Source organism: Ixodes scapularis, unplaced genomic scaffold (assembly GCF_016920785.2).
Source record: "Ixodes scapularis isolate PalLabHiFi unplaced genomic scaffold, ASM1692078v2 PGA_scaffold9__187_contigs__length_104089568, whole genome shotgun sequence".
Lineage (NCBI taxonomy): Eukaryota > Metazoa > Arthropoda > Arachnida > Ixodida > Ixodidae > Ixodes > Ixodes scapularis.
Window position 1 is genome coordinate 73,367,622 of NW_024609884.1, and position 27,497 is coordinate 73,395,118.

The 27,497-nt window shown below is 44.0% G+C and overlaps 1 protein-coding gene across 2 annotated transcripts in view; it reads right to left on the reverse strand.

The window, feature by feature from the left end:
- The window catches only part of LOC8027557 (mdm2-binding protein), a 45,032-nt gene that overhangs the window by 465 nt on the left and 17,070 nt on the right, over positions 1-27,497 (reverse strand). The window contains exons 8-19 of one of the 2 annotated variants that reach the window (XM_029989333.3): positions 24,868-24,960; positions 20,987-21,099; positions 20,841-20,907; positions 20,603-20,717; positions 20,133-20,411; positions 19,901-20,059; positions 10,716-10,832; positions 10,559-10,647; positions 10,410-10,498; positions 5,425-5,832; positions 289-367; positions 100-213 (exon numbers count right to left, since the gene is read on the reverse strand). In XM_029989333.3, the coding sequence (XP_029845193.3) occupies positions 100-213; positions 289-367; positions 5,425-5,832; positions 10,410-10,498; positions 10,559-10,647; positions 10,716-10,832; positions 19,901-20,059; positions 20,133-20,411; positions 20,603-20,717; positions 20,841-20,907; positions 20,987-21,099; positions 24,868-24,960 (1,722 nt within the window). The remainder of the gene's footprint in view (positions 1-99; positions 214-288; positions 368-5,424; positions 5,833-10,409; positions 10,499-10,558; positions 10,648-10,715; positions 10,833-19,900; positions 20,060-20,132; positions 20,412-20,602; positions 20,718-20,840; positions 20,908-20,986; positions 21,100-24,867; positions 24,961-27,497) is intronic. The other variant, XM_029989339.3, reaches the window with a different exon arrangement.

Below are 27,497 nucleotides of genomic sequence, written 5' to 3' on the forward strand. Positions count from 1 at the left end.
TTGGAACTAGATGGAAGCTGTGGATCTATCGGCTGACGAAATGAGAAATGTTTACAGTATCCAGCTCAAAGGTCATGCATTTAGAAAAGTGGTGGGAACCTCAGCGAAGGTCCAGCAGATAGCAAACAGCTTCTTCCCGCAGGACTTGAACAGCAAGCTCCTCTGCGGCACTCCATTCTGCTCGAGTGCATTGGCCACGGCAACGCGCAGCTTCTGAAATTCGGCTGGTTGTCACACACTCGGAGCTTGCAAAATAGGCTCGCTGCAGTTCTGCCAAGATGGACTTACCAGCCGCAGCTTGCGAGTGGCTGCTGAACTGTTGGGGTTTGTCGGTGATGCCACTGGAGCCTGCATTTCACCTCTCCGTCTGTCACAAATGGAAGGAACGAGCTTGCCAGATGTCAAACAGAACAAAAGGACTACAGTACAGTGCAACCCACTCACAACGATACCACATATGACGATGTACCACTTATAACGATCAGCTTCTAGACTGGAAGTGATCAGTTTCTAGTCCAGAGAGAGAGAGAGAAGCAACTTTATTGAACCGAGCTTATTACAACGTCGTCTTAGACGCCGTCGATGGAAGTGGTTCCCTCGTCACAGGACCCATATGCTTCCCTAGCCCCTTGGCCCCTGGAGATCAGGACGAGCTGGTCTTCCAGTACAGGGCTGGTTAGCAAGGCCTCCCGTCGCTTGGTAAGGGAGGATGAGGGATGGGGTGGGTTGGTGGGGATGGTAAAGGGGTATCCAAACAGGACACTACAAAACGCACGACTCCGACAAATCGTGAAAATTGAAGCGGGCGCGAAGCGGGCGGGTCCGCTTCAATTTTCACGATTTGTCGGAGTCGTGCGTTTTGTAGTGTCCTGTTTGGACACCCCTTAAGTGGTGGGGGGATTGGCTTGACGAAATCGCATACTCCAATGATGTGTTGGAGCGTGCCTAACTGATTCTTGCAGATATTACATTCCTTCTTGTGCCTTTCCGGGTACATCTTGTTTTGAAGGTAAGGGTGCGGAAAAGATCCTGCCTGTATCTGCCTGTAAATAACTTGCTGTTCTCTGCTAAGCGACTTGTGAGGATCGAGGTAACGTCGCCTCTCTGCCCTGTAGTAGTTCATAATGTCCTTATAACTAATTATAGACTGTGGCTCACCTTCCTCGACCCGGTGTTCCATCTCTCGGGCGAACTGGTGGGCAAGTTCGTTACCCCCCAGCCCAGAGTGAGCCGGCGTCCATATCGGCTCAACTTTCCTTTCGGGTACGTCGCGTTTCCTCTTGAGAATATCTAGTGCCGCAAGAGACACCCACCCCTTTCTGTAGCTGTTATACGCCTTTTGCGAGTCAGTGACATTTCTTCCCACTTTGGGCTGCGCGAGTGCTAGCGCCATTGCGGCCTCTTCTGCCACCTCCGGAAAAGACGTCTTGATGGAGGCGCAGGTTACAAGTGCATCCCGCGTCGTAACTGCCAGCGTGGCTTTCGATGAAAACTTGGGTAACGAGGCGTCTGTGTAGAGGGTGACCCCCTCTTCCTCTTCTTCTATTTGATCTAAAGTTTTTGTCAAGGCCGCTATACGAGCTGCTCTGCGGCCGTCGTTACGACCCGGCCTCATGTTTCGAGGCAGCGGCTTACTGTCAAGTTTATGCGCCCATAAACTGGCTGGGTAACGGCCCCGTTTCCTTCCGATCTGCCTCTTGCCAGCCCAACCTGGCAAGAACGCGACGTCCCGCCAAAGTTTGACTGAGCCAAACTCTTTGATTAGACAGATGAGCTTCTATTAACTCTTCAACGACGTTGTGTTTGGCCATGCCGAGAAGCTTGTCGGTCGACGAATGCTTCGGCATGCCCAGCGCCATCTTGGTTGCCTTGCGTATAATGACGTTCAATTGGTCTCTGTCTTTCTTGAGTAACTTGAGGCACGGCGCCGCGTAAACGATGCGGGACGTCACAAAGGCCTGGACGAGCATCAATGCATCGTCCTCCTTCAATCCTCTTCTTCTGTTCGTGACTCTTCTGATCATGTTCGAAATTTGTTCTGTAGAAACCTTGATCTTGTCGATCGACGCCCCCGCCTTGCCATTGTTCTGGAAGATGACACCCAGGATACGTGCTTGCGTGGTTGGCGTTATGTTTGTCCCGTTGATGGTGATGCGGACGTTTTCTTGTTCTTTTTTCTTTCTTCTTGGCTTGATGACGAGTAACTCCGACTTCTGTGGCGAGCAACTGAAGCTGCACGATTTAGTGAACTCGTGCACGGTCTCTGCCACTCTCTGAAGAGTCTCCTCCATCCAATTCTCCGACCCCGCCCTCGACGTCCACACAGTGATATCGTCTGCATAGAGAGCATGATCTATGCCCTCTACGTCCTGAAGCAGGGCCGGGTTTCTAGTCCAGATACAACAATAATCGGTTGATTGAAATTTCAGGTTTTCTCCTTATCGTCATAAGTGGGTTGCACTGTATTCCAAGGATATGTCTCAAAATGTGTTTCTTTAAATTCAGATCATAAGCAATGCTTGGCGAACACTCAAGAAAAGTACTAGTAGTAGTTTGGTTATTTACTCCGGTAAGTTAAAGGGCAACTCTGGTCGAAAACAAAACAAAAAAAAATGACCGATATTGCTTTAGGAATATGATCACAGCCAAAATATTACGTCAAACTGAAGCCGCATGCTCCACTAAACCTGATTTTAAAGATGCAACCAGCTGCTCTTTAGCAGGTGGCAAGCATATTAGCTTTTAATCAAGGAACACTGGCGCAGCACTCTTGTGATGTTGCAGTGGAGATGCGGTTGATTGGTTGTACCTAGGGGTGTCGCGAACCGGTCAAGGTTCGAGTTCGACCATGTTCGACTTTTTATAACTTCTTGTGAAATGTTCGCCAAAGGTTCGACTCAGGTTCGACTGCTATGCGCATGCGCGACAGGCTGGCCAGTTGGCTTCGGATTGGGTCGTGATGGCTAAGGGATGAATTAAGGGCAGCCCTGATTGGTTATTTCAGTTAATACAGTACAAAAAATGAAGTTATTAACTTCTTCAGTGATTAGGATTGTTTTCTTTTAATTGCAACTGTTCATAAAATTAAAATAACCCTTTGCATAAAAAAAAAATTCTCCAAACCTAGACGTGTTTGTGTCAAAATTTGGCCACATTGTCCACAAAGTCGAACCTGTCGCATCTGGTTAAAAGTTCGAAGGTCGAACCCCGAAAGTTCGACCTAAAAATCCGGTTCAACAAAAGTTTGCGACACACCTAGTTGTACTGCGTACCGCAGCACCTCGGTAACGTCGCGTTGCGGCCATTATGGCTGGTGATCAGTGTTGCCATCCCTCTAGCAGATAGTTTCAGTTTTGGCGTAGACGCCCGAAACCAAACTTTGAACCGTGATATTTATAAAACTACACACAATATCGGAAAAAAAAAAAAATTATACCTTATAATTTAGGGACACTGCTTCAGCTGAAAACATTCGTAACCCTAAATTCAAAAAGACTGACCAAAGTTTAGCGATGTAAAACTATAGAAAAATTTACTATTGCTACTATTGAGTTTTTTCAAAACTATCGATAGTTGACGATCAATAGTCGGCTATCGATAGTTCACTATTGATAGTTGACGACCGATAGTACTATCGATAGATGGCTTTTAGATGATTATCAATACTATAAAAATTCAGCTTTCAGAGAACTATTGAGTGTTAGGAAAATATTAGCACTACCAAAAAAGGGAATGACGACGCATATGTATGGGGAGACGATGCTTGGTTTTGGGAAAAGCATGAAAGGAAACAAAACAGAGTCACATTTTTGTACAATTAATTTAGAGGTAAAACAGAAATGGAGTTTGCTAGTTTTCCTGCACCCCCATTTTTTGTATATTAATGGGGTTCAGATATCAGGCTTCACACTTTCGTGTGTCCGCATTTGTAAAACTATTCAGTATTTTTTTGTTTCTTGGCGCTAGGGAAAACACTCACTGAAGACATTTAGCATCAAGGTTTTGACAAGTTTGTCTTACACTTGTGTTTCCTTTATTATTCAATCCACAGACGTTCCTTTTCATAGCCTTGACGAATGACCACTGACAGGTGAAAATAAGCACTCGGCTAAGGATCATAATTTTTTTTTCCCCTAACGACCATTTATGGCGAATTCCCGAAAATCGGGAATTAGCTGTTGACGAAAGCACTTCGGCTTGTATGCCATATGTTGCCACTGTTTGTTTGGCTCTATTTTGGCAGAGTTCAATAACAGTGGCTGGGAAAATATTTGCCTGTTAGTATAAAATACAACTTCAAAATACAGAAACCATCAAATACTCTATAAAGAAATATATTTGAAAGAATAAATGTAACAGAGATTCTGTTGTGCAGACTTCAAATTGAACATTACCAGATAAAAAGCTCATACCAAAGAAAACATAGTTATTGATGCTTGTAGTTTTTCCATTGTTCAAATACAACAAGTTTGGGAACATAAGATTAACTGGATAAAAAATACAATCAAAACGAAAATTTTTTGTGATCCAAGTAACAAATGGTTGGCAATGAGGCACTATTTCAGTGGAAAAGGCTCTGAAAGGCACTATTGCTTCCTTTCTTTCTCACAACCATTTAAAAGAAACCCCCCACTCTCCTTTTCATCTGGATAAAGTCCCGTATTTGCACATTTGATCTCCATTCCTAGCATAATATTCAAGCAGGATTCCGGATTTGTGCAACACAGATATAGTTTACTTATGGGGGCGACAGGGATTTCCATTGTTCTGATTGAGCTCATAAAAAGCAAAGGGCGCACCCCGGAGAGCAATCTAAAACAGCAAAAAAACTTTGACAACCAACTTATCTTTTATTTACGATATTTTAATAGATATATTAATAGTTTATTGTCAATAGTTTCTAAGAAGGATTTATACCATTTTGTGATTGTTTTCCAATAGGAAAGCAATCACAAAATGCTTTGCATCATTACCGGAATTGCCCTTTAAGTGTTCCAGCCCAGTGATATTCCCATCAATACTTTCAGTGTATCATGTTTCGGACATACTGCACACAAAAAGGGGCAACATTATTTTGATTTCAAAGCTGTTTCTGAAGCTCTCAGTCACTCTGTACCTGACCTGAAGCGCTTTTGAAATGTATTTGAGCTTACAATGGAGATGTAAACAAGGGCTGGCTTGCTCCATATGCAGACGACCGTGTATAGGAAGGCTATAAACAGGATGAGAACCGAAGGGAGGCTCTTCAGCAATGCATCTAGTGAGCCTCGAGAGTGCATGCAAAACCAGGGCAGAGGGAAACAAGCACGCGCTCATCCTGTCAGTCGTAGCTGCTCCGAGTAAGCTGCCAACCACTCTGAACCTAAACAGCCAAGGGTGTACTCCCAGTTCCAGCCTGGCAGGAACAAACCAACCCACACCTACCTGACCCTCTCCAAGTCCAGTCTCCTTGGGCTCTTGGCCTGCGTCACCTGCTGCAGCCTCCCTGTGGCAGACTTCTCCGCTGCAGCTTTTCGCGGACTCCTCCGTAGTCTTGAGCTTGTCGTCCGCTGGCCCGCAATCACGGTGCACTTCTTTCGAGGACTTCTTCGCAGTTCGTCGGCACCGCTCGGCACACTGTCTCCGACGGGCGCGGTGGACGATGTTTTGCGCCCACTTTTCCGGGGGATGGGGGACGAGCCACAGGAAGATGCTGCCGAGGCGGTCACCTCGGCGATGGCAAGCACCGACGATGCCCGGTTCGGAATGCAGGTTGTGGCAGTTTCATCCAGTGGGGTCCTTTCTCCCACAAATTGGCCGCAACTCTCGTAGCTTTTCGAGTCCACATTGTAACTGTTCAAGAGGTGAGACCACTAGTTAAAACGCTTGCAAAGAAACAATGCAAGTCCAACAGGCACTACAGCCATGTTGCTTACAGCTTCTACCCAGAAAAAATTCTCCCTGGAGCGTCTGGTGTAGCTCATTAGCGCCGAGGTTGCGAGAGCCTAGGACAGGTTGTCTCCAGTACGCAGAGTACATGAAGCTGGGACCCCTTTTTCCCACAAACGGGTTAAATTAAGGACAGCAAAGAAATGCAGCATGGTTGTACTATCAATTCTCAAAATAGAACATCTTTTTCATATTTTATGTTCATCCATATGTATTCTGATCCTATATCATGGACTATCAGCAGAAACTGTAATACCTTGTTTCTGTGGCATCTTAGAAGCTTTATGTCATCAGATGTGTGTTTGAGAGAATGATCACATAAGTGTCCTGCTACTACCAGGGTCAAGTTTTGACTATGGTTCATTACATTATTAATAGTACTAATTGAATAAGTGAATTGCATAAAAACATTAAAAACTTGTTTTTCTATGTGTGCATTTTATAATTTAATTTTAATAAGGAAGAAAATTCTCAACGTTTCTTGGATATCAAGATATAAAAAAAAATATATATATAAAATAGGTTACACAGAGGACCCTGCCAAACTTGGCCAGATTTTTAAAGAATCACAGGTTGACATTCTTACAAAGAACACCTAATAAAGTTCTTAAATTTTTGGGATTTGTTAGACCAGGAATTAAAATAACATAACTTATTACTATACCAGAATAAGAATGACTAGTGCAAGCAGCGCCATGTGTCCTTCCAACATCTTTTTCTTCTTTGCTATAGAGATCCACTACAAATTAATTTAGCGAACTAAACCCAATGAGCGGGAGAAACGTCAGGTTCTGCCTCACTGCTCCTTCCAGTGCTTAAGTGGCCAATAACGGGAGAGCAAAACATCCAACAAACTAGTGGCTTGTGCCCCCCTACACCCAAATAAAAATTTTATCCGTCAAAATGCATAAATTCAACCCCAAAATCACGCCTGAGATAAGATTAAAACAGACATATGGAAAACCTAAATCTAGTGTTGTGCAGATATTCCTATTTTCTAATAGTAGTTTTGAATAATACGCTACTCAATACTGCGATATTCACACTCTTCGAAATGTTGATCGTGGCGAGTTAGCCCCATTGAGTGCGCTTAATACCGAGCACCCGTGCACTACGGGTAAGCAACACCCGCAGAGCTTGTGGGCTCCAGAGCTGTGTATACAGAGAGTTTGGTCAACCGGAGGTGCGGGCAGAGCTAGGGTGTGCACGCAGACGCAGAAAGAAGGCTTGGCATGCTCTCTTGGCCAACCAGAAGCCGAAAAGAATCCCCTAGCGGTGGTTGCGAAAAACTGTTTTAATTGTTTTATTAAGCGCATAAGAGTTAAATATAGTCACCCTTCATGGTTGAAAATAGGGTGCACGTGATGTTTTGATCATAATCATGCGGAAAAATGTAAGAAACGAATGTGCCGCTTGAACTCTGTTTTACTCAGACAGGGTGTGACTGCTCGGATGGCGAATTCCCGGCCCTCGGTGCCTGGCGTACGGATTACGTCGATCCTTCTGCTAGTCGCACTCTTCCACCATGATTTTGGATGACTGTGATTGTAACATCACGTGCACCATATTTTCAGTCACCGAGAGTTACTCCGATGCACTTATTAAGTTTGTTTCTCGCGACCACAGCCAGGGTATTACTTCCGGCTTCTGGTTGGCCACATTCGAATTTGTGAAGACGCCCTGCAACACGCCCAGCCCACTTTCGGCCAATGGCGCCTCGTCATTTGTCTCCTATACCTCCCAACGAATGGCCAAACTGTACATAGACGCCTGTAGTGGGCACTGCAGATATTGCTTCCCCGCAGTGGATGGGTGCTTGCTGTGAAGCGCACTTAACGGGGCTATCCTGCCGTGATTACGCAAGAGTAGAAGTTGGGCGGCGATGTCTTGACAACCCGAGCTCATCATTCGTGCTTGTTTTGTTGTTTGTTTTTGTCAAAATTGAAGGAAGAATATTTGCATAAAGCAAGCAGATTTATAAACCCCCCTCGACTATGATAGCTGCAAGGAAGTTCCTAAATATCGCTATACTAAAATTAACTGAGCTTAGAAGTGTACAAGTGTAAGGTTGGGAACAACCTTGACGAGTTGAGCTGGATTTTTGTTTGAGCATGGTGCATGGTAGTGAAAGGCTCGGAGAAACTATTCGCTTCTAACTCAAAATCCACTCTTTGCACATGACTACAACCCAAGATATGAAACATATACCAAAATGTAGCCCTTTGAAACCAACACATTTTGGATGAACTGAAAGGAAGGAAAGCAAACAAATTATGAGATTATGGCGGGAACCACAGGAAAACTGATAAAAATATAATATTTATTTATGAACACATCCTTTATTTTTTTATTTTTTTTATTTTTTAGAGAATCATGTTAGAGTGGAACAACCCACCAGAAGATACACAAGTTTCATCTAACAGTGACACTCCACTGTTATGTATTGTGTGTAGTTTAGGTATAACTTGGCTTTCATTGCATAGGAATGCGTCTGAACTTACTCACCCACAGAGTAAAATAAATAAATAAACCTCCAATTCAAAGCAAACTAACAGCTTAGTGGGCATTAGGATATTAACATGCTGTTGGTAGTGTAATGGACCGTCCAAGATGGCGGCACTACCCAGCGCTAAGGTTCAAAGCAAACTAACAGCTTAGTGGGCATTAGGATATCAACATGCTGTTGGTAGTGTAATGGACCGTCCAAGATGGCGGCAGTACCCAGCGCTAAGGTCGTGCAGTCTTTAGGTCTGTTCGACTCGACCAGAAAGTTCTGAACTAGTTCTGTACGAGCTCAGAGAAGAGCAGGAGTCGTTGCAGCCACATCGTTAGGACTGGTGCTGTGATTGGCTTCCGGAGAGGAAGCGCAGGGTGTCGCCTGCATCTGTTGGCTCTCGTCTCTCCATGGCCACGTCGTATGCTAGATTCAATTATTCGCGGTTTGATGAGGCCATTTGCGTTTCCTTAGTTTTAAAGTACATAAACAAAATGTTTTCTGTGAATGTTTGAGCACTAAAAACAATTTCTGCACGAAATGAGTTTGTTTGCATCTTTAACGGCCATCCGCTTCAAATTGTTTCCATAAGCGTTTGTGTCCTTCACATTCATTTAGCAACAGTAGATTCATTTCAAGTCTCTCGAGTTTTGCATTTCGACGATAGGTTCGCAGCATCAGGATGACTTCGCATCGGGAGTTACTGGGGCCAGCGCATGGTAGTGGTCACTTAGAAGTCAAAGGCCTGATGAGAGCATCTTAACCAAAACAATTACCGCCTTTCACTTTGACATCAAGTTGAAGCGTTTACTCTGATTCTCAAGAAAGATTCACACGGAACTACCAAGTCAATGCCGATTCTCTGCATTTTTTTCCCAGGCAGTTAGTGGGCGGTCAGAGATACCAGCAGACAAAGCATGCAGTATTATGCTCAGCTACGGGGCACGCGAGTGCCAATGCACTAAATTATACACCTCTGCATTGTATCGGGATTGTCAGTCTGCATCCAAGAGCTAGTGAAGGTGGGGGCTATTAAGAGTGTGATACTTTTCCTATGTCGATTAACAAGAATATGAGCATAGTACCGTGCAGCATCAAAAAGAAACAATTTACGTGAGCAAATCTTTCAACGCTTACTACAGGAAACCAAACCTGTGCCAGCAGCTGCTTAAAACACTTTCAGAATATCCCAATCAACCAAACTCGTACTCATGGTTTGAATCTCGATTCCTCGTCCACCACGGGTACATTATTTTCATAAATGAGAGAAAATGTAACCTCCGTCTCGACTTTATTGTTAAACATTGAAGATGTTTGAGCCAGAGCTTCGAGTTCCAAGAAATTGCACCACAAGCAGATGACGGTGGGACACAAAGCCACGGACTGCGCTTTCCGACGGATCCCTTTCCGAGCCACGTTATTTTAGGTCGGGAATACATTAAAAAGGAATGTCGTCTGCTCTCATCGTCTGCTTCTGCAGATGCTGAACTGAGTCCGGAGCCGGTGCAAGGTTTCGAGGAATTGGGTCTGAACTCGTTCAGAACTGGAATGAAATGAACGCTACAGTGCAGCGGCCGTGCAACTTCCGGTTGAATCGAATGCGCCAGTTCCTGCAATGCTGAACTAGTTCAGTCAGTTCAGGCGAATCAAACAGACCTGTTGTTTCATTTTTTTTTTTTTTTTGCCCTATTTTGTATTCTCTTTTTCGCAAAATAAACAAGGCGGTAGCTTGACAGCTGTGTATCGTTTCTTGGCTCACGCCAATCCACTCAATCTACATCCCCAGAAATGTGGTCAGCCTGCATACTCAACAAAAAACCAAGATGCCAGCCTCGAGCGCCAGTACCGGAGGCTGGTGAGTAGCGGTGAGCAATGATTCCCTGCAGCCTCTCGCCATTTTGCAAACATACCACTCCTCGGTTGTTTTTTCGGTACCCGTGGAAATGTGTGGCCGCCATTACTGAGAAATTGGGAGAGCCAGACTTACTACACGTCGTGGTACCTGCACTGGAGGCACCGTGGCCACTCTGCTATCTTCAACTGCTCTTTGTCCACCGAGGGGGCTGCAAGGCCTCTCTGGGTGGGAGCACATCAGTTACAGGTGCCTTGCCACTACAGGAAACTTGCCCCACATACCTCGTAGCTTATTGCTTCCAACGGTGGCCTCTTGGCATTCCCCAACTCGTCAAAAAATCTCAGGATGTCCTTTGCTGACACAGCTATGGCTGCATGAAACGAAAAACAAAGTGAGGCAGGCAAGAAACAAGCTCCGTTTGCCAAAGGTGTGACTCACTCTTCGGAGCTGAGCCACTTCTAGTCATCGTTGAGTTGTCAGAGAGCTTGGCCATGTCAGCTGAGCTCAGGAGCAGGGCTCTCCGCTCTGGCCAGTCCGAAGGATCCCCAATCACTTCTGAAAATCGGGAATCTCTCTGAAACCGAGGAAACTGGCTTACCAAGCCTAGATTCAGCCAAAATTATAATGCACTGCTGCAATCCTGGAATCCCCACCAACATTACTTAATTACTCGGCTCAAGTCATTCCAGAAACGAGCCGCCTGCTATGTTTCATCTGAGTATGATTACACAGCTATTGTCCTGCATACAGCTAGTGTTTCTGCTACAAGAACAAGCTTAAATTTATCTACTCTCAAAGCACACTGCAAGTTTGCACGTCTTTGGTTACCCCATAAACTTTATCACTGCCACCCCAGTTAAAAGCTCATTCTGCCCGTCTTGTTGCCTTAAAGGCCGACCAACAAGCAGAAAAGAGGAAGCTTACTCTCTACTCTCCTCGATTTTCTCCTCGTCGTTTTTCCCACAAGAGGAAAGAAGGAAAGAACCCTTCTTTTTTACATCGCCATTTAGGATTAGGAAAAATTAGTCTAGCAGCCAGTTAGTAATCACACGAAACGAGGCAGAAGCTGCAACTTCTTTCTTCCCCACTTCCCCCTTCTTGACGTTCACTTTGACCCTCGGGACTTGAAGTACGGACAGTGCCGTGGATGGTAAGTGCTCGTCGGACCAGTCAGATGCCCATCTTTCCCCACATGGTTATGTCCCTGGCCATAGCTACGCACAGAGAGCAGGGTCGGGCGACGAAAGGAAGCGGTTGAATGGTACGGCCAGCACGAGCTCCCACCGCACCGTCAGCTTTGGGCTTAACAAGTATGAATTAAAACTGAAGAAAACCAAGCCGCTATTCTTCTTGCATGCTGGCATCTGCTTGCCCCATCAGGTTCCTCATGTGGTTCGTTCATTTCAACAACTGTCTAGAAAGCATTTCACTGATGAGGGAACATCAACAAAAGCCTTTTCTGAACGATAACATTTTCTTTTTTTTTTTCTGTCCAAGGTTTTTCTATTTTAAATGTTTTAGTTTCTTTTTTACCTTTTTTTTTATTAGAGAACGAAATATTGTTCTTAACTATCTCAGCAACCGCATCAAATACTAAAACGAAGTAATTTTTGCGAATAACAAATTTTGACAAATTTCACAATTTAAAAATAGAGAAAAATTGACCATGCAAATAGATCACTTTGTCGCAACCACTAGATAGCAAACCACTTGCAATTGTAACATGTTGTGCTCATTAAATATTCTCGAATTTCATACTTAGTGAAATCCACAAAATTATGTGACCACAAAAGTGAAGTCGTTTACAGTACGACAGACGTCAAGGACTGCGAGCCTTTATTTTGTGTTCTTTGTAAAGAAAAGAATGCGGGACGACAACCTAAAAGAATACACGTGTCGGAGGAGGAGACTGGCGGGGCATCGGCTTAGCGTTTCTGGCTTAGGCTGGCACGACAATGTTCGACCCTCTTCTAAAAGAAGCAAATGCTGAAAATTAAGATGATTCACTAAGTAACATGACCATGAAAGCTCTGCTGTGCCTCTCCAAGAAACCTTGGTATCCTCACACAACCCCTTAAAGGACACATGCAAAGGAAAAAAAACTTTTTTTTTAAACAGGCTGGATGGAAAAAGAATATTATAAAACAAATTTACAACGAAGGAAAAAACAAATTTAGAGCTATATTTACGGCACAAAACGAATTTGTAGTTGGCGCCCGCGGGAGTTGCCGCTGGTGACGTGGTAGGCCTGCGTGCCGCCGTCTGCGTCGCCGCCGCCGCAAAGTCACGCCGCCGCCGCACGCTGAGCGTTGTGCGACTCCGCTTCAATGTGTTTCTCCACGCCGCCATCGCCGCCGCTGCACAAGTTCGTCTGCTTCGGGGCGCCGCCGCCGTCATCTGACCGGCGTGCAGGTCTATCACGTCTGCTTGCGCTTTTTCAGGAGTTTCCTTTGGGCTCTAAAAAATACTTATTAATCTTAGTTTTTTGTTATACTTCAAACAAAGACGAATAAGTTACTTTGACAGGCCATAGGAAGCTTCCGAAAGAGCGCAAGCACCACGTGATATATAAGGGCCAGTCACGTGATAAATAAGAGCCACTTTTTTGTGGCGCCCGCGGGCGCCAACTACAAATTCGTATAGCGCCGTAAATATAGCTCTAAAAATTTTTTTCTTCGTTGTAAAATCGTATTATGACATCCTTTTTCTATCTAAGCTGTTTAAAAAAATTTTTTTGTTCCTTTGCATGTGTCCTTTAATAAGCGGGAAAATGCCTTGCAATGACATGTGAGTAGTGATGCGAATCAACCAAAAAATTTAGTCTAGATACTACCAATAGTTTTTCAAAAACTATTGATAGTGTCAAAAACTATCGAGTTAACTACCAATAGTCAGATATCAATTAAGTACTATCGATAGTTGACTATCGATAGCACTAGCGATAGTGATAATACTGTCAATAGTACCATCGATAGTTGGCTTTTAGATCACCATCGATACTATCGAAAGTCAGCTTTCAGGAAACTATTCGAGTGTTAGGAAAATATAAGCACTACCAAAAAAGAGAATGACGACATATGTATGCGCAGACAACGTGTGGTTTTGGGACAAACATGAAATTAAAAGGAAGCAAAACACAGTTGCCTTCTCGTACAATCAATACAGAGGTAAAACAGAAATGGCGGTTTGCTAGTTTTCCTGCACACATATTTTGTGTATTAATGGGGTTTAGAGATCTGGCTTCACACCTTAGTATGCCCGCATTTGCAAAACTACTCAGTATATTCAGTATTTTTTTGTCTGGCTTTGGCACTAGGGAACACACATGCTGAAGACATTTAGCATAAGGGTTTTCACAAGTTTGTTTCACGTTTCCTTTATTATTCAATTGACAGATGTTCCTTTTCATAGCCTTGACGAATGACCACTGACAGGTGAAAATAAGCACTCGGCTAAGGATCATAATTTTTTTTTTCTCCTAACGACCATTCATGGCGAATTCCCGAAAATCAAGAATTAGCTGTTGACGAAAGCACTTCGGCTTGTATGCCATATGTTGCCACTTTTTGTTTGGTTCTATTTTGGCAGAGTTTAATAACGGTGGCTGGGAAAATATTTACCTGTTAGTATAAAATATAACTTCAAAATACAGAAACCGTCAAATACTCTATAAAAAAATATATTTGAAACAATAAATGTAACAGAGATTTTGTTGTACAGACTTCAAATTGAACATTAGCAGATAAACTTCTACCAAGAGAACATAGTTACTGATGCTTTTAGTTTTTCCACTGTTCAAATACAACAAGTTTGGGAACATAACATTAACTGGATAAAAAAAACATGATAAAAACGAAAATTGCAACCTGCTTGTTTCGAAAAAACATCACACTTATCTTATCAGGGGCAGTAAAAGGGTATTCACTTGGGCTAGATTGTGGTACATTTGAGGATTAAAAGCGCTAAAAAACGAGGACCAGTTCAGGAAGATACACACACAGTAGAGTGCACTTGCAAGTGACGCTTAATCTGACTTAAACTCAAGAAGAAACATATATGCCTCATCAAACAACCATCGACATCATGCAAACACATTTTCTAATAATCTACATATAATCTTTCTAGCTTGAGGTAACAAAGGACTGTAGATACGCCACCTCCAAATCATACAATGCTATCGATGGGGCGCTAATGCATGTGTCGCCGTCGCACTTCCTTATGAAAAACGTTTCCGAAATTTCCTTAGTCAATTTGTTACGGTTTCTGCTCAGGATAACGATTTCCTGAAGCTTTGGGCCACAATCACATCGGTTGCAGTGTACCGCTAGATTACTCGAGAGCAAAGATCTTACTGACAGCGCACATTCCTTTAGTCTGTCATTTACATACTTTCTGGTTTGTCCTATGTAAACCCTCCCACACATTAAAGGTATTCTATACACCACTCCTTCTTTCCACTCTACATATTTAGTTTCATGCTTCTTCTTATATACAGGGTGTTTCACGTAAGGTGGACAAATTAGAGATTGCGAAAACTATGCGTCGCACAAAGAAAGGCTTGTGTCGTTTTGGTCCTGGGCCAGGGGCCCATTTAGGAAAATTATTAAAATCCGGGATAATTAGATTGTTATTATTTTTGCATAATTAACTTTTTTAATATTGTGTCAAAGGGCATGGTTTCAATTAGAAAATTGCTCACCATCAACAAAAACCCCTAAATCAACAAATTGCAGAACGATAGAAGGAACACAAAGCATTTTAAGGCTTATTTGTGCGGTTTTTCAGAAAGCCTTAAAATGCTTCGCGTGCCTTCTATCGTTCGGCAATTCGTTCATTTAGGGTTTTTTGATGATGCTGCGCAATTTTCTATTTGAAACATGCCCTTAAACCCAATATTAAAAAAGTTAATTAAGCAAAAATAATTAACAATCTAATTATCTCGGACTTCAATCATTTTCCTAAATATAGGCCCCTGACCCAGGACCAAAACGACACAAGCCTTTTTTTGTTGCAATGCAGTTTTCGCAATATCGAAAATGTCCACCTTTCGTGAAACACACTGTATGCACACCCTTAAATCTCCCCTTTCTGTTCTTGCACACAGTTCACCCAATTTCTGAGGCGCCGAGAGTAGTACCGGTACCCCATGCTTTTTGCCCACTTTCTTCAGACTATGGCTAAATTTGTCACATATGGTATCACGGTCGGTCTAACATTCCGCCTGATCTTCCCACGACCCTTTCCACCTCCCCGAAGTTTTCGTAACAATCCTTCTGCCACATGTTTAATAAGCGTAAGTGGGTACCTTCCATCCTCTAGTTTCATCACCTGTATACCAAAGCCGTCCTCTATTTTGTGTGAGCACAACTTAGTCAGCGAGGCTCCCAAACCGAACCTAACCAGTTTGTCTGGTTAGGTTCGGTCAAGTCTTTGCGGTCACATGTCTTCATCTTCCTTATTTTTTCTTACTGTGTAGACATGCATTTATTGTCGTTCTTCTTGTAGATAAGCCCAGCTGCGTTTGAGATTTCGTTCCGCACTGTCCGTTATTTTTGTTTTTCTTCGTCTCAGGGTTCAGATCGCAATGTTTCCTGACCAACTGACCTGCATATTTTTCCTTACAACTACTTTCACCTTATTTTCCTGCAACTGACTCTTCACATACTTAGCTTTGGGTTTCAAGGTATGTGATGTGCTTACGATTCGTAACTGCCGCCAGCAGTGACGTTTGCAGGCATTTCTTGTTCGAGATAAGGGGTGTGAAGAAGGGGGCAGGGGGTATGGTCACACAACGATAAAGCAATGCTTAGAACAGCACGACTTTCCACTCTCTACAATAGAGTCTCGTTTTCCAGCTTTTGACGCTTCCAGTGATGTGATTGGCCTAAGCCATTTTGGAGCAGCTCTTGGAGCAGCCAAAACAGTGTTTTGGAGCAGCAAAAGTGGCCTTTGGAGCAGCCAGAACAGTGCTCTGGAGCAGCCAGAACAGAGCTTTGGAGCAGGAAACGTGGCTTTTGGAGCAGCCAAAACCGTGTTTCGGAGTAGCGAAAGTGGCTTTTAAAACAAAAATTCTTAGAAAAAATTTGTATTTTGTTTTAAGTGCTGGACAAACGAAGGACGCTTTGCGCTGTGTTGTGACGGAACTCGCTTTTTGTGTTTTTACTGCTGAGAGATCCCACAAGTGTACAGTGTTGTAGGCGTTGCCGAACGATTCCGAAAAGAACGCTTGCCACCGTTTTACTGGTTCCCGACGTGCCAGATTTTCGTCAAAAGTAAGCAAACGTAAAACAATGAATTACAAAAGTACCGGCTGGTGCCTCTGTCGTGCAGTCATGCTCACATGCACGTGAGGGCAACATCAGCAGGCTTGCAGTGGTATGTGCTTCGTCGCGCAAGCGGAGACAACGGCTGTTGAATCGAAATCGGAACAATGCCACTCCGCTCCGTCGCCAACTGGTTCCCAATATAGTATGCGAAATGTAACTCTCCAGCATACGACAAAACAACACTCCAGCGGCGCGTGCTTGCCAGACCGGCAGGTGAGGTACAGTGCTAATCACACTTGTCTATAATGCACGAGCGTGCGGATTTCTCTGGGGAGCGCTAGACTGGTAGCATTCGCGGAAACTAAGCTAGTCACGTGGCGCAACATGGAACGGCCCGCTCAAGGGGTGTCCTGCCCACTCTATCAGCTGGCGGCGAACGCGGAAGGCTGCTCGCACGCTTTTTACAAACATCATTGGTCGAACAATAAACGAACTAGAGCATGAAGGCATATCAACGATGTAGTCATCAAAAAACAAAAACAAAATATATCACGAAGCACTTTTATAGCTTATCAAGCTGGTATAAGGCTTGCTACTATGCAAAAAACCAAAGTATATCAATTGACCGGATTTAACAGGACTGCGCATAGTATCGAGAGAGTCCTGCAGGACGAAAGCACTGATCGCCGACAATGACACCGCGTTCGCCGCCAGCTGATAGAGTGGGCAGGACACCCCTTGAGCGGGCCGTTCCATGTTGCGCCACGTGACTAGCTTAGTTTCTGCGAATGCCACCAGTCTAGCGCTCCCCGGAGAACGCCGCACGCTCGCGCGTTATAGACAAGTGTGATTAGCACTGTATAATATAAAGACACAGGAGAAAAGAACCTGAGCGCATCAATGCAAGACATCGCGAGCCAGGGTAAAAAATTTCTTGAAGCGCTTTGTACAACGACTGAACTTGAGACAAACAAGCGCGCTGCGTGGGTTCAGCGTGCAGACACTGCCTTCTTTGCTTTAGATCGCTTCTCTTTACCAACTTTCTTTCGTAGCAAATTTTTCACGTACCGGGGTCCCCTTCGAAAGAAAGCCCACCGAGAGGAACATAGGTCATCATTATTTCGACAAGCAGTCTTTGAATTAAAGGGGCACTTGCACGAAATTTGAAAAACAGCCGTCGTGTTTAGAAATAGGTTGAATGTGATCCAAACTTTCCTTAAATGGTAATTGCACATTTGTATTTTGAGCCTGATCGCTCTATTTTTGTTTATAAACGGACTATTCTGGCATGCGCTCGGAGAGCAGCCAACAGAAAACACGTGACATTCGCCGCAATCCTGACGTAGTTCGTATCGGAACGAACAAAGCTTCGGGGAGGCTGATGTCGAGAAGATGTCCAAACATTTCCAGCCACCGAAGCGGCTGCTTTCGTACGAATTTTGAGTGACGGGTTAATCCTCTGTAACCTTGTAGGGGGACAGTAGCGACTTCTCGGAGACACAAAGGACATTCTCGTAAGGAGGGGACCTCTTCCTTCCCCTTTTCTCTCGTGGTGGCCGGAGGCGAGACAGTTATCGTCACTATATGTCAAAGTTCCTATACGGGCATTACAAACAAGGCGTTAGAGACATCCACCAGGTGCTCCTTGCTAATCGTTTAATTGGTTTTAAAATTCCTTTTCGTGCCTTTCTCAACAAGAGATTGGTGTCTGATGTGATAGTGCTCCCTTAAACACGAATAGACCAAGAAATAAGCGCCGAAATTTCGTTGTAATATCCTTTTAAAGAGGGATTTTTGTATAGTAGAGTATGATTTAAACAAGGACAGGAATGTCGATGAACAAGTCTAGAAAGCAGCATATCTGCAGCGACGTGGGGACGGCAACACCCGACGTCGAGCGACCAGCGTTTCAGCTCACAAAGCAACTCTCGTCGCGCAAAAACGTGGATTTGTTTCACAGCATGACGGTATGTCTGGCACGCTAGCGTCGGAGCATCCGCACACGCCCGCGTCTATCGTTGAAAAAGTTTAAAAAAGACGCGAGACGAGGTTCCCGCGACGACGAGGCGCGAAACGCGAGACGGCGGCAAAACCATGCAAGACCAGATGGATACAGGGTACTTTGTGTCGGGCGGCCCCTTGCGCCACCTAGCTCACGCATGCTCAATTACGTTCTTAGTTTAGTCTCGGTTTTGAAAGGCGACCGAAATTGTTCCTTTGGCGCAGGCTTGGCGCAGATTACCCATATTTTGGCTAAATGTAGCAGGATGTAGCAGGGTTAGCCCCTTGGCGCAGTTTGGCGCAATTGGCGCAGCAATCACATCACTGCGCATCCGTGAAGGCGACGTTATGCGACAAAGCCGCTATAACGAAGACGTCGCCTCGCTCCGAGTGAAAGTTTGTTTTGTCGTAGCTTTTCTTATTCGAAGGTCATATGTTACTCAATGTTCTGCCATCACAGGTTAGTTCAAGTCACCGCAAAAGGCCAAGGGCAGTTTAAAAAAATAAAAGATGGAGTTTTTTAAATATTGACGCCCAATCTTGCCACATTTTGAGAAATTAGCTGCATTTCCGCGTCAGTAACAAGAAGACAATTAAGGGTCGGCATATTATGTTTAAATATTCGTAAAGATAATTTAAAGACAAACATTTTGACATGTTTTGTGAAGTATTATAAAAGATTTGCTAAAAAAATGAATATATCTCTAAAAAGCGTTTTTATGCCATGTTTGATTTTTTTTTTTCACATAGAAATATTTTGATATTTTTACTTTTTTGAGTAGGTGTTTTATATCTTTTGTAAAATGTATTAAAAAAGTTATGGTGAGATGAAAGCTTGGATGAGAAAATGACGATAGTATAAATTAGCATAGTGAAATCTTCTCAATTTCTACCCCTTGAGCTTCTCTATTTTATATCTCAGCAAAAACAATTGTTACAGCATTCACATATAGCTAAATGTTCCTTGCAAGAACATAATTTCATATATAATTTTAACAAAAATATGAAAATTATGACCCATTTTTTTCCTTGTTCAATATTGAAAAGTAATGCACAGCTTTGGGCTCGTTATTTGCGATCTACACTTCATAAAAAGCAAAATGAGCACTTGTTCGATGCTTTTTGTGAAAAATTAGAATGTCGGAGCGTGCGCACAAAAGATACTTTTTTCTGTCGTTGGGTTGGGCACTAAACAAAAACTATATAAGCCATATTAAAACTGATGACTGTTTTAAAAGAGCAGGCAAAATTCTATAAATATCCGAAGTTTCATTGTCCTCGGGCAAAAATTAAAAAAATGTGTCTCTCCACGTAGCATGTTCCCTTGACATGGGACTAGTGGCTGCAGGAACATACCTGAAAGCTGACATTTCTCCAAACTCGAGAGATTGCTCCTCTCTGATGCAGGAGCCGAGACAGCAGTGCTGTCCACTACCAGATCAGCCAGACTGATGGACAGCTCCCAAGAGGCACTCCCAAACCCTGTTGCATCTGCAAGGGTCCGGCCTTTATCACCTGCCAAGACAAAGTATTAGCACCAATTCTCTATCCGCAGCAGACACAATCACATCTCTCGGACTAAACATGCCTAAGAAATCTCTCGGGGGTGCCAGGAAAGCAGTGTTCATTTGCTGCACCGACGAGAAAATGCTGGTCGCTGAAACTAGTGGTATTCCTTGGATGAGTTGACAATCCAACTGCTCGTCAGGTGCGATTGGTGCATAGCTGCCTCCTGGTCTGCTGCATGCGAAACTGAGGCTCAACACCGGGGCTGGGGGCAACTTCTGCAGTGGAAGCAGCATCACCGAACTGCGGTGCGGGATGAGCACAAAGTGAAGGCTCCCGCTTGGCTCCTGAGCAGCAGGATCTGCCGTCAAACAGAAGAAACAAAAAGACTATAACAACTTCTCGGAGCAGTCAAAAGAAACCTTCTTCTAAGCTGCTATGGCCCAGTATGGACCCCTTTGTTTAGGCAGAAAAGAAAAACAGAAGCTTCCTGTGGGTGGTGCAAGCTTGAAACTAACTCCTTTGCCTGTCAAGACACTAGCACTGGCCTACCCTGCAGCCACTGGCCTGTCTGAACTGCTGTCCTCCAAGTGCGGCTGGTGCATTGGGGGGGCCCGCTCTTCAGGTCGCACACATCCCAGTAGGACAGGCGGACAACTGCACATCTCTGCTTCCAAGAAGAAAATTGACAAGAGCATCTTTCAATGTGCTAGTCTGCCAAACAGCAGACAAGGCAACTGCTTTTTTGCACCACTACTACCCGACACAAGACCAGAGAGAGTAGACGCACCTCTGGATTGGCGATGCAGTATGCAAGGAACTTGGAGGCCTTGCTCACACAGGCTGACTTAGTCACCCTAGTTAACGCTTTCGTCAAGGCGCAAGAATGAGACGCAAAACTGAGCACCTCACCAAAGTTGGGTAATAAAAGGATACAGCCTGAGTGGCACCGGACATAGCAGGTGTGCTGGAAGACTCTCAGAGTCAAATTCATCCAGGACCTCAATGGCGCAGCTCCACAGAAGATTGTCCTGGGCAAGAGGCCTTAGCTGCAACAAACAACACTTGGAACATATAATCTTGTTCAGATAGTTTAAGCTCTAACAAGAGTGCCTGTCAAAAGTAACTCCATACACTAAATTTAATTTTTGTTCCTCAGAATTTGCACCAAAGAGTGCAGGATGTGATCACAGAAGGCATTTCAGACCATCAAATGGGAAATCTTACTTGGTCATCAATCAAGACTGATACACGAAACCAACAAATGAAAGAATACTTTCACTTTATTAGGAGTTCTGTTCGGTTCGCCTGAACTGGCTGAACTATAGTAAGTTACAGGTTAAGAAAAGTTTTCGAGGGAAATGAGGGCTGGGGAGGAGGGAGCAAACAGAATGCTGCAGAAAAGAGGAGGAAACCTCCTCCTCTCTCCAGACTATAGTTCAGCAGTGCAGGAGCTGGCACATTCAATTCAACTGGAAGTTGCACTGGCACATTTGATTCATCCCAGTTCTGAATGAGTCCAGACCCAGTTCCTCAAAACCTTGCACCAGCTCCCGAGTCAGTTCAGCGTCCGTGCAGAAGCAGACGACATTTCTTGTCCACCTCTGCTCGTGGTGCCATTTCTCGGAGCTCTTGCTCAAATATCTGCAATTTTTAACAATAACGCAGAGACGGAGGTTACATTTCCTCTCATTTATGTAAATAATGTACCAGTGGTGGACGTGGAATCGAGGTCCTAACCGAGGGTAGGAATTTGATAGATCATGATATTCTGCGTTTTGTGCACTTGCTCGTGCAGGCTTGGCTTCCTGTTGTAAGCGTTGAAAGATTGGCTTACGTAAATTGTTTCTTTCTGATGCTACGTGGAACTATTTTCGTATTTTTAAAAGACAGGAAAAGTATCACACTCTTGCTAGCCCCTGCCTTCAGCAGCTCTTGGATGAAAACCGACGATCCCAATACTTTGCAGAGGTCTGGGATTTAGTACATTGACACTTGCATGCCCCGTAACTGAGCATAATACTGCACGCTTTGTCCCCTGGGATCTGTTGCCGCCCACCAACGGGTCTGGGGAAAACGCAGAGAATCGCCACTGGCTCGGTACTTCTTTGCGGATCTTTCTTGAGAATCGCTTCAACTTGATGTCAAAGTGACTATCGATAACTGTTTTGGCCAAGACGCTCTCGTCAGGCCTTCGACTTCTAAGTGACTGCTGCCGCGCGCTGTCACCTGTGACTCCCGACGCGAAATCATCCTAATGCCACAAACTTATCGTCGAAATACGAAACTCGAGAAAACTGAAATGAATCTACTATTGGAAATTGAATGTGAAGGACACGAACGCTAATGGAAACGATAGGAAACGGACAGCCGTTAAAGGTGCAGACAGAGACGCATTTCGTGCAGAAAAAGTTTTTAGTACACTCAAATAAAGAAACATTCACAAAAGAGATTTCGTTTCTATGCTTTAAAACTAAGGAAATGCGAATGGTCTGATCAAACCGCAAATAATTAAATGTATCATACGACGCGGCGTGGAGAAATGAGAGCCAACGGATGCAGACGACACCCCGTGCTTCGCCACAAAAGCCGATCACAGCGTGCAGTACGGTGGCTGCAACGGCTCTGCGCTGCCGCTGCACGACCCCTGCACTCCTCTGAACTCTGAAAAAACTAGTTCAGAACTTTCTGGCCAAATCGAACAGACCTATTGATTCATTAGTCTTTTTGTTTTGCGAATTTTTAGATGCATATATTATTCCATGACTGACTGTTCAAGTAGTCCGGACATGGTAAAAGTAAACTATGAGTTAACTATACTTCTAGGACCCATAGTGTATTTCTATAATCCTGCTAAAATTGGTTTGAAAATGGCACGATAGTTTCGTGGATAAATCAATTTATATGCGGGGCCCTCAGACCAGCCCCATTCGAAAAGGCTAACGTAGCTGGAGGGACTGGTGGTGTAACCAGCCAAGCGCGCGGCGTATCCTTGCACGCGATCAGACTTTGCATCTCGAGCTTAAGCTTCCTCGTTTACCTTCCACATTTCGAGCATGCGATCTGTGACGATTATGTCTTTGGCATCGCTCGCTTTGTCCAAGTCTTTGACACCGATCGCAGCAGCGATGAGAGTGAGAGATGTTCGAAGCTGTTCATTTGGACTGCAACTTGCTGGCGACCAGCTCCAGTGATGGTGAGTCATGAACGAACTCGCTGTGGTTGTTGTCGTCTGGAACAATCTCGCAGGCGCATGCAAGGTGGAAGGTCAAAGGGACCGTGAGAGAAAGAATAGCGTTAGTGTTGCCGAATTGCGCGAGCGGTTTTGATCGTTCTGTGGAAAGGCGAACTTGGGCGATCATGGGAGCGCCTAGAATGAGAGAGCGTTTATGATAACGTGGTTTACGGGCACCATGGTGCGACTTACTTGAACAGTGTTGCCAATTGTTCCCAGATGAAAACAATCAAAATTCGCAAATTGATTATATTGGAATTACTAGAGCTCTAAAAATCACAAACATTGGTGTATATACTAAGTAGCCTATGAGCATTCCATTTCAAGAATCTTAATTGTTGTGTCCTAACCCCTTTAATTTTTACGGGTCCAATTTTGGTCAACGTGAGAGTGAGAGCTAATTTGCCTCTCACAGAGCAATATCTTTCACAGATCTGCTGAAGCGAACAGGCTTTGTCTCTTACCAAGCATCATTCGCGGATTAAAATAAAACATAAAAATACTGTACGTAGTCTGCTAATAAACCGAAACGGATCGTCTGCTACTAATTGAGTGCTATGGCAAAGAGAAATCAAATGCAGGCTGAAATTGTGATCCTCGGCTATTTCACGTAAGACGAAACTGACAGGCCATGCTTCCTTTGCAAATTGCAAGTTGTCAGGATAACTTGCAATTTGCAAAGGAAGCACAGGTTGCCAATCACTGTCAACTGGTAGATGAAGCAGCGCTCGGCGCAAGCACATCAGGGGTTGAGACCTCTCCCGCCATTGGTGCGTTGATGAGCAGTTCTCACCAAACTGCCAATCGTGAACTTGTGAATGGGTTGAACATTTCTCATTGGTCGATGAAGTGCACCCAGCAGAAAGCTGTGATGCCACGCTTAATCAGCAGCCAAAAATACCCTCACTCTCATCTTCACCAAAATCGGACCCCAGGGTCTGAAAGTGGGAGATGATGCGATTTTCATTCAAAACTTTTTGTCGAAACCCTTTGTCGATCTTCGTCAGGCGCATCCTTTTTCCCAGAATCAAACGCGCTGCCAGTCCCGAATTAGTGGAATCACTGACCTTGGAGGACAGTGGCATGAAAGTTGGGACAGCTCATCGGCCACCACGGATTGTCCCACTGCTTTTGTTGGATTCGGCCCAGAGCTAGACGAGAGTTTCAACTACATTTTCGTTTAATTTTACCACAGAAGCAAGAGCAACATACTTTTCTTGTTACAGAAACAGTTTGCTTGAGAACCACTCAATTTTTGTCACCACATAAAGCAGAAGGGTAGCAGGATAAAAAAAAAATTTGAAAAGCTCCAATACTTGGGCCTAGGCCCATGTTCGGACGCGTGCGTGGTTTCCCAGTGCTGTCCCATTATGGTAAGTTCGAAACGTTGTAGGAGTATACAAATTGTGAATTAAACCTGAACCCTTAGTTTTTCATAAATCATTGAAACACGCGGATTAATAACACCAAAGAAACATCATTTTTTTTTATAAACAAACACAAGAAAAGCTATGGTATAACCGAAAACAGTTTAGTGCCAGCACTGTTGTAGACAAACAAGTTCCTCGCTTTCCTCAGTTACCTCTTGGTGGGATGCTCCGACTCCAAGGAAGGGCTCGGCAGAGGGCCCCGACCACTCAATCTCAAAGTGGCCAAAAGGTGCACCATTTCCCACCTGTGGGAGAAAACAATGCCTTGCAGCTACAGAGCTGTCCAAAGTTACATCAAGCATAATTAAATCCCTTCTTCAGTGCCATGCGAGAAAATACTGAGCGTCCAAAATAAGCGCAAGTGTGACAACAACATTCAGTCAGTTGTGAACAGGCGTAGAATCAACCTGCCCAATCATATGATTTGGATTTTGTGGCTCAGTCTCAGCGGTAAAAAATCCAATGCCTGCACGTAGCAAGCTCTAACTTTAATCCAAGGTGCGTTTAAGTGGCACATTTTACCTCGTGAAAATTTCCAAGCGTAGCTTCAAGGGAAAATGAGAACAACATCCTGGGGCACTTAAATGGTGGGGGGCCGACGCAGCTGACCAGGCTATGCAGTCATGTTTGGTCAAGAAGGTCAAACCAGAGCTTAACTGAATTGAAAAGCAACCTGTGGGACATATCTTGGACACATTTTCTAACATTACACCTGACTTTACTTTGCTTCTGTAGCTCTAGCAGACTGAGCAAAAACTACCGAACTGTGATAAATGCACATTTTTTTACTTTTAACATAAATGTTCGCACCGCTAGCATCAAAGTAAAAAAACAATTGCATTTTTTTCAGTGGTAAAAAGTGAATTCTACAGCAATAAAACCAAAATGGCTAGTACCGATACTCATTTCAAGGCAGAGTGGTGTGTCGCCAAAAATTCTGGAAAAACAGTCTTTGTTTTTCCAAAATTTTTCCAGAAAAAACAAACTTTCGCAGCTGGAACATTCTTCTAATATTAATCATGGGCGGTGATAGGCGAAATTAAGAAATGGCAAAAGTGAGTGTGGAAACCTGCAATACATGCACTGCTACCAAAGTTTCGAACTGGAACCGAACCGAAAACCAGAACCGAACCATTATTTTTAGCCGAACCGGAACTGAACCGAACCAAAGTCTTCTCTGCCATCTTGGAAGTGCACCTAAATCCGACACAAAGAGCTGAGGTTCGATAACCGTGAGGCCATGGGTGCACTGCCTACATGGCCAGCTGCGTGCATGGCAATATAACATTAACCTCCAGAGGAAGTATTTTGCAAAGTTTCGAGTTCATGCAAGCTGACAGTGTTGGGAAGTACTTTAAGTACATTGTACTTAAAGGGACACTGACACCCCAAAGGTCATATTCTTTTTTATTGCCTAAAACGATGCAAGTTGTAGTCATAGACACGCAAAAAAACCACATTGCGAAAAAAAATTTCCCCGTGTGCGCGTGCTCCTTTTTATTTTTGGCGTTTATATTTCCCGCGCTCACCTCCTTGCTTCTTTTGATCGGTGACGTCAAAAATCAGGAAATTTAGAAGCTTTGTAGGCGACATTTCTATAACATTTAATAACGGCAATCGTAAAACATGTTTTTTAATGCAATAACGAACGCACTACGCCCTTTCTTTTTGAAATACCAAAAATCAGATTTCGGTGTGATATCGCTTCCTGAATTTGTGTTCTCCCTCGGAAAACTTGGCGGCGCCCGAGCAGAGGCTTATCGCAGAGTCGGGGAAGAAACCGGTTTTTCCCCGCGCCGGCTCCCTTCTATACCGCCTGCTCCCCTCCTCCTCTCTTCGGGTCGCGGTAGCAACGGCGCTTTGCTTCACAGCGTGGTGCGGAGGTCCAAAAGAAAGTCGAGTCGCAGGAGACCGCAAAATTTGACTCACTGCACTGGCGCGGATCGCGCGGGAACTTCAAATTCGGCATTTGGAAATTGTTTTTTTAATTCACAAATACTGAATTCCCAAGTTTCAAATTTTGAGGGTAATGTCCCGGCATCATTTTCAATCGTTTCGGATAATAAAATAAATTACGATTTTGATGTGTCAGTGCCCCTTTAAATTACTACTTTAAGGAGGTTTGGAATACTGGTACTCTACTTCAAGTACATTCTCTGAGTATGTACTTTACTTAAAGTATTTTTTCTGGTACTTTCCGAGGAATGTACAACTCCTGACTTTAAAGCACATTCCCCAAAATTGGTCCTGTTAAATATGTATCACAAAATGATGTTTTGTCAACTTTGAATTCACTTGTCTTTATCCAATATTCGCTGCCATTTCCGAAAATAACTAATGCACCCCGGACTACCTTAAAAAAATGCATACAAGTTAAAAAAAAAAAAAAAAAAACTATAGGTGAATGAAAGGGCAGCATGAAAGAGTACTTGTACTCTTTCATGATTCAGTTAAGAAGTACTAGCACTCTACTATGAAAACACATTCTATTTGCAGTACTTCAAGTACATCGCACCCAATGTACTTACTGCTTTACTTGAAGTACATATGCTCTTATTTGCTCTGTACCAGGTACTTTTTAGATGTACTTTATCCAACACTACAAGCTGATGCCCAAATGTTTTCGTGTATTTGCCTTCAAATTTTTCGTATGAGCAGAAAGTAATTTTTAACATACTCCTTGGCCTGGTGTTTTCACACTGCTAAACAGCAAACAAAAACCATGTTTCCGCAGATCGGCGCAACAGCTGGCATATTTTCGAGCATCGTCCTCCCGTGTCGG